Source organism: Phanerochaete carnosa (genome assembly GCF_000300595.1).
Source record: "Phanerochaete carnosa HHB-10118-sp unplaced genomic scaffold PHACAscaffold_45, whole genome shotgun sequence".
In the NCBI taxonomy this organism is placed as follows: Eukaryota; Fungi; Basidiomycota; class Agaricomycetes; order Polyporales; family Phanerochaetaceae; genus Phanerochaete; species Phanerochaete carnosa.
In genome coordinates this window covers 1-7,323 of record NW_006767672.1, presented here as the reverse complement: position 1 = coordinate 7,323, position 7,323 = coordinate 1, and the positions used below count along the sequence as shown (strand labels likewise).

Genomic DNA, 7,323 nt, shown 5'->3' with positions numbered 1-7,323 from the left:
AAACATCCTTTGTAAACCTTGAAAAATATGGTTGTGCTGTATGTGGTGCTTTAAAGTTAGTCAAAGAGTTAACTTTACTTCAAGATATTGATCAGAGCTTGCTATTCCACTTACAACTTCCTAGTATAACTCATTGTGAGAGACACTCTACAAAGCAACCAGTTGTAGATATATCTGGTTTTGTACTTGATAAGAGCTGTAAGCATATATGCTCAAAGTGCCATGATAGCTTGCAAGAACAAAGAAATCCTCACATAGCCTTAGCTAATGGTCTTTGGATTGGTCAAGTTCCACTGCAACTACAAGGCTTATCATGGACTGAGCAGCTGCTTATAGCCAAGGTGATCAAAAACTATTGTGTTGTAAGAGTATCCAAGTCAAAAATGCATAAAATGCGAGCAAATGCTGTATGCCATGCTGTATCTATGCTCAAAATTCTTTCAGTCTTACCACCAAAGCATGAAGATCTTGATGATGTATTGGCATTCTTGTATATTAGTTCAACTAAGCTTACACTGAGGATTGCAAGCGTACACCATTTTTAATCAGGTATAACTATGTGTTAGCTGCATTGGAGCAGCTTAAGCTTAATCACTGTGACTATAAGGATGTTGAAATCTCTAAAGAGAATATGGCAGAGTATCCAGAAGATGTTCCACCTGTCAATGTAGATTATCATGAAGCACAGACTACAAAAGATGCAGAAGCCATGGCTGTAAATGATAATGAGGAAGAGAATGGAACAAGTGAAGGAAACTGCACATTTACTGTCCAGGCCTTGACTTCTGATCAGCTTACTGATCTGCTCAACTGAGATGAGTATGAAACTATCAGAAACAAGGCTTTAAAACACTTCAAACAAGGTGGAAAGGCATTGGCTACTGTATCCAATCAGGTACCGGACTGGACCAGAAAGTGGACCACCCCACAATATTTTGTGGATAGCACAGATATATATGGGCATGATACTGAAATCGACTGTAGAATATCATTTATATGAGCTTCATCTACTATGATATCAGGTTTTACAACTATCTGACACGAGCCAGGTGAGATCGAGACTGAATTCGTGTGCCGTATCTGCAAATTGCCTGTTTTGGATTGCCTTTTGTGCGTGCGCAAGCAACCACATCTTCTCTACCCACCCAACTACAATGCCCACACCTCCAATATCTTGTCTGCTCCTAGGCCCAATATCTATCTATGGATTCCGGTTATTTTGAATGTCTGTTCCAGGTGTTCAGTTTGGCTAGAAGCTATCTGTTCTGAAATGGTGGCCCAGAGGCTCCCAAAAACATGCCCCAAAGATATGCGCACCTATACAGCACTCCTCGAACCTGCCCCACGAGACTGCACGCATCATTTTTAAATGCCAAAAGCTTCTGCTTCCTAATGTTTTTATATTTTTAGGAATTAAACTCTATTGCCAGCTGCACTATCTTTCTGTGGCTTCCTATTTCCACTTTCGGGAAGATACCATAGTACAAGTGATCAAACGGCGCTTGATGGTTTGCTGTGCACCCAAAACAACAGGATTAGGACTATAAAGGGTTTTGCCTGCTTTGGGAGTTGGTTCAGAGGTGACTGGTGTAGTGGAGGTGATGATATTCATCAAAAATGTAGCCCCTTGGTATGTGCTTGCCATCTGAAACACTGAAATGGCTTTCTCCTCTTCTCTGTACTGCTCTACCAGTTAGAAAGTGTTCAAATGAAGGCAGCAGTCAGTGCAGCCTCCTCCATACTCTTCCTGTGACAAGAGCTGGCTAGACACCATCTTGCATTTGGATTCTGGAGCTCTTCTTGCCTTCTAACCCTAGTTGCATGCCTTACATTCTGTTGCTGCTCAGCCTGCTATATATTTAAGTGCTCAGAATATCATATATTGCAACTTTTCCTATTCTGATACCTTTCAATCATAAACAGCAAAGTATATTATGAGCTTGCTGCCCAATTGTACCTCAAAAATAGTCCAGCATGCAGTCTGGCGCCTATCCCCATACCAGGTGGTCCGCTTCTTGGTCAAGCCAGTTTCCTGCACTGCAAGTAGGAAAATATTCATACCATATTTTGTACTCATTGTAAAAATACTGGAGCTTAATTTATATAAAAACAGTACAGATACCCATCAACTGGGCCTATAAACTGCTTGATTTTGGCTGCATGGCAGGGTGCAAACCCATCAGTATGCTAGACTGGTTCACTTCCTGAGCGCTTACAGTATTGCTCATAAGAAAGATCCAGAGAGTTTGTATGATGATCCTCAGTTATATCCACAGATGTTCCCTTGGCTCTTTCCATATTGTCTAGGTGGCCTTGGCAATAACAGAAGTCAGCAAGCTGTATCTGAGACATTGCATAAGAAGTATTTACTTATGTACCATGATAAGAGATTTCAAATGAATTCATACTTTCCTTTGATTGCCTTCAATTATGAGCAGATTAAGAAGGCTACTACTAGAGGTTTTCTGCTGGCTAACAAGGATAACTTTGACCAGATCTCTACTCGTCTACTCAACACTAAGGACTCTGTGCTTACACAAATGATTGAGAAGCTTGAGAAAGGCCTTTTAAAAACTGATAACTTGACACCAGAGCAGCAAGAGTGTTACAAGATTATTAATGATATAGACTACATTAGAGCACATGTGCCTGCATCTAGAACAAACCATAAGCACATGAGAAACCAGATTTGGTTCTTGACATCATATCATAGTGCTCCAAGTTGGTTTATTACATATGCTCCTGCAGATATTAAACATCCAATTGCCATCTACCTTGCAGATACCAGTGAGAGAATTTTCCCTGCCAGACTATCAATGAATGCTTTAGGCTTATAGCAAATAATCCTGTAGCTGGAGCTTGATTTTTCAAGGTTATAACTGAGGCTTTCATTAAACATGTGCTTGGTTATAACAGTAAGCATGCAGGATTGTATGGCAAGACAGCTAGATATTATGGAACTGTTGAACAGCAAGGTAAATTGACTCTACATATGCACATGCTTATATGGATCAAGCACTCTTTAACTCCTCAAGAAATTAGAGATAAAATCATGGACTCAGAGTCAGAGTTCTAGAGGAGAATGGTGGCATACTTGGAAAGTGTGCATATAGGCGAATTTATTGGCAAGACCATGACAGAGGTAGCCGATGATCTTGAGATGAAGAAAGCAAAGAACCCTTCCAGACAGAATCCTACAACTACCTTGCCTAAATCTATATCTTCTCCATGTGGTGATGACTGCCAACAACTGTGTACAACCTGTCAATCAAGTATGTCATGGTGGGAACAGTTCACTAAGACAGTGAATAAGCTGCTCTTCTTGACCAATGTGCACTCCTGTAACAAAGACTGTAAGAACAATAAGTATGGTACTTGCAAAAGCAGATTTCCTCGTCCAATTCTGCTAGAAACTCAGGTAGACCCAGAGACAGAAGCTCTGAACTTGAAGAAAGGAGAGGCCATGCTTAATACTTTTTCACCTGTGCTTACTTATCTTATGAGATGTAATATATGAGAGAAATTTGAACTTTTTTGTTACAGAAAATATGCAAAAAAAGCTTGAAAAAATAAGTAAGAAAAGGCCGTATTTTTTTGCTCAGTATCCAGCAGTCTGGCAACTCAGCAATCCGGCAGTCAAGTCAATTATCTGCCGGATGCCGCTGTTCCCTGGGCACTTTGACAAACGGTCTGATGGACAGTCGACTCAGCTGCCGAGTTGCCGAGTTACACTAGATACCAAGAAAAAATACGATATTTTCTTACTTATTTTTACAAGCTGTTTTTGCATATTTTTGCAACAAAAAAGTTTCAAATTTCTCTGGTGATACTGATGTCACAAGCTTACTATCTGGCACAGCTATCAAGTCTGTTGTAGCTTATGTTACAGACTATATTACCAAGTCACCACTGAAGACACACCATGCTTGAAGCTGTGGAGAGAATATTTGCCAGAGAGTCAGAGATGCTAGCTGGGCAAAATAATAGAGTTGTCAAAGCCAGAAAGGTACTCACACAGTTTGTAAACTCTCTGACTTCACAAAGTGAAATTGGTGGCCCTATGGCATGCATGTATCTGCTAGATTATCCAGACCATTATACCAGCAACTTATTCCAAAGATTCTATTGGAGATCATACGTGAATGAGGTCAGGAAAGAAGAAAGTGCCAGTCAGAAGTGTTCAATCTGGGAGGTAAACTCGACCAGAGGAGTGCTAGAGACCACAGCTCGAGAATCCGTACCGCTCCAGCATATCGAGGATGTACTGGCGCTGTGACAGATGAATGCGGCAACTCGAATGGTCGCTGGTGATTGGATGCCCAGGAGGAACAATGTGAAACCAAGATCGTGCAGATTGAAGTGCTGAGACAACTCCTGCATGACCCGGTCAGACTCTGCAGCATTGGTTGAAGCAATGGTAATGTCGTCAATGAAGACAGGCATTATGACACGCACTGCATCCCTGCGATAGAGATAGAGCGAAGCATCAGACTTCAACCGACTGAAGCCCAGCTTCTCAAGTGTTGCATGCAGAGTCTTGTTTCATACTCGCGGCGCCTGCTTAAGCCTATAGAGAGCCTTGTGGAGGCAAAGGACGTCACCTGGATTGCCAAAGTGGAATCCATCTGGCTGCTCGATGTAGACCTTCTCCTCTAGCTCGCCATTGATGAAAGCGTTGGAGATGTCGAGTGAGTAAAGATCGAGGTCCTCGAGAGCAGCAAGGGCAAAGACAATGCGGATAGATGCCATGTGCACAGTGGGAGCAAAAGTCTCGAGGTAGTCGAATCTAAGGCGCTGAGCATAGCCCTTGACCACCAGTTGCGTTTTGTAGCGATCGAGGTCGCCATTGGAAAGGAACTTCTGAACAAAGACCCAACACGAGCCAATGGCCTTGCCAGGAGGCAAAGTGCAAGGCTTCCAAGTGTGATTTGATTGGCAACAAGTGCATTAATCTCTACCTGAGCAGCTCTTTGCCACTCCTCTGCATCTGGACGCTTCATGGCCGCGTTCCAACTGTTAGGCCAAGTATTCTGCGCAGAGGTTGGCTTGAGGCACAGCTCATCAGTAAATGCTTCAGACGGAGCTTTCTGAAGGCCATCATTGTCCTCATCCGCAGTCTCTTTGTCAGAGATGGGATCCTGCACAGGCTGAGGCGGTGCAGAAGGCTGGACCTTCCACCACTCTCCAGGAGGCCTGACATTGCGCCTGGGACGACGCTCTGCCAGTGATGGTTCAGGAGACTCGATGCAATATCCAGAAGGTCTGGGTTGCTGTTGAGAACGAGCAGGTGGTGGCTGAAGCAATGGAGAGGAGGAGACAGAGGGCAAATTGGCTGGTGGAGCACGAGAATGGACTTGATGATTGTCTGCAGCGGCTGGACGCTCAGTAGGCTCGTATTGAGCACCACTATGCATCTCCCCCCGAACACAAGACTGAGGAGGATCCACAAAGCCGGAAGACAGACCAGAAGGCTAGTAGAACTCGACCTCATAGGTAGAAGCCAGCGGAGAAGACGACAAGAGCGGGTGGGCGCGGAAAGAAGGGGCATCTGACCAGTTCCTGAGGCCAGGGAGATATTGCTCGTCGAAAACAGCGCGTTCAGAGATGATAGCTGTCTTAGTGGACAGATTGTAGAACATCCAACCCTTGTAGCCAGGTGGATAGCCAATAAACACGCACTTCTCCATGTGAGAGCCCAATGCGCCGCGTTTATTCTTCTGCACATGCACATATGTCAGGCAGCCCCAGATGCACAAATGTGACACATTTGGGTTCCAGCCATAGAAGGCCTCATAAGGTGTTTTGCCAGGCAGCGCGGTGGTGGGGCAGCGGTTGAGAACGTGCACCAGTGAGAACAAGGCCTCTCCTCAGAACAACGGCGGTAAACCAGCCTCAGAGAGCATAGCAGTGATTTTCTCTGCAAGGACGCAATTAAACTGCTCAGCTACACCGTTCAGCTGCGGCCGATTGTGCACATTGTGCTGTCTTTCGATGCCGTGCTCGCGGCAGAACTCCTCAGGCTCCTTGCTCATGTACTCGCCACCTTTGTCGTCTTGAAGTGCACCAATAAGGTGATCAAATAGCGGTAGCCAGACTGGGTGCGGACAGGGAGAGGGCCAGGGACGTCAGAATGAATGACTGTGAGTGGTTTGGAGGCGCGATTGGTAGAGGATAGGAATGGAGCAGCATTAAGCTTGCCTGCAAGACATGGCTCACAGATGGGATTGGCCTCCTGCTTCGAGTCGAGCTTCATCCCAGTGACTAGGTCACCTTTGAATAGATCTCGAATACTCTGGAGGTGCGCATGAGCGAATTGATGGTGCCAGAGCAACTCATCAAGTGGTAGAGTGAACGAGTTGGCGACTTGAGCAGAATCCATAGCAGGGATGACTGTTCCATTGAGGTAGGCAGTGCTAGAGGCATTGATAGAGGCTCAGAACAGTGTCTCGCCATTGCGGTCAAATTTCATGCAATCAGAATAGATGTGAACATTGAAACTACGATGACGAACGAGATACAGGACAGAGAAGAGGTTGGAGCCGAGTCTGGTACATGCAGCATTCTACTGAACTCCAGCTCGTGCACTAGCTTCTTCTTAACCTCTGGAGCGAACACTACTGACTCTACACCCTCAGAGTAGATGATGTGATCATTTGCATGACGAACAGTGACTCTCATTGGGGTGTAGTTGCGAAGCCAGTGTTTATGGGGTGTCATATGAGAAGTGGCCCCTGTGTCAGCAGTCTAGAGGAGGTGAGAGGCAGAGTCAAGAGTGGTAGAGTGGGCAGAGTGACACACAAAGGCTTGGCCAGCTGACTCGACAGAGTCTTCCTGAGCTGCTGCGGCAGTGGAGGACGATTTGGAGGCGTTTGAAGTGATAGGAGAGCTGGACTTGCCCTTGCCGCGTTGCTTCTTCTTCTCCTGCGCGTCCTTAGTTGCCTGGTCCTTCATGCATGCATAGCGAATGCACTGCACTTGAAGGTGACCTGGGAGCGAGTAGAAGTCGCACATACCGATATTGACAGACTGAAACGTTGAAGCAGACAGGACAGCTGTTGTTCCTGGCGTGCTGGAGCGAGTGCAAAGGGCCTCCTCATTAATGAAGGCAGCTGGAGTGTGTCCTTGTCGAGTTTGTCGAGTAGCTGCAAGGACGAGGCGAAATGGGAGTAGAAGGTGGGCAGAGCACGAACCATGGTCATAGAGACCAGTTCTGCATCAAGGTCGTCAAGTGTGAAGAAGGTAGGACGCAGATTCTTAATCTTGTGCATGGCAGCATCGATCCTGGTCAACTCAGACGATAGAGACTCGTTATCAGCCATGTGG

At 45.5% G+C, this 7,323-nt stretch overlaps 3 protein-coding genes across 3 annotated transcripts; 2 read left to right on the top strand and 1 right to left on the bottom strand.

Moving 5' to 3' along the window:
* Nucleotides 1–2,219: 2,219 nt before the first annotated feature.
* PHACADRAFT_51079 (uncharacterized protein) lies at nucleotides 2,220–2,537 on the top strand (the record flags this gene model as incomplete). Its single annotated transcript, XM_007402192.1, has 1 exon — nucleotides 2,220–2,537. A coding segment is annotated over one exon (318 nt), but the record flags the coding sequence as incomplete, so codon positions are not given.
* Nucleotides 2,538–3,964: 1,427 nt separating this feature from the next.
* On the top strand, nucleotides 3,965–4,156 carry PHACADRAFT_54128 (uncharacterized protein; the record flags this gene model as incomplete). Its single annotated transcript, XM_007402191.1, has 1 exon — nucleotides 3,965–4,156. A coding segment is annotated over one exon (192 nt), but the record flags the coding sequence as incomplete, so codon positions are not given.
* Nucleotides 4,157–6,947: 2,791 nt separating this feature from the next.
* On the bottom strand, nucleotides 6,948–7,319 carry PHACADRAFT_33583 (uncharacterized protein; the record flags this gene model as incomplete). Its single annotated transcript, XM_007402190.1, has 2 exons — nucleotides 6,948–6,986; nucleotides 7,014–7,319. 2 exons carry the CDS (start codon nucleotides 7,317–7,319, stop codon nucleotides 6,948–6,950), a joined length of 345 nt encoding a protein of 114 aa, XP_007402252.1.
* Between the last annotated feature and the right edge of the window lie 4 nt (nucleotides 7,320–7,323).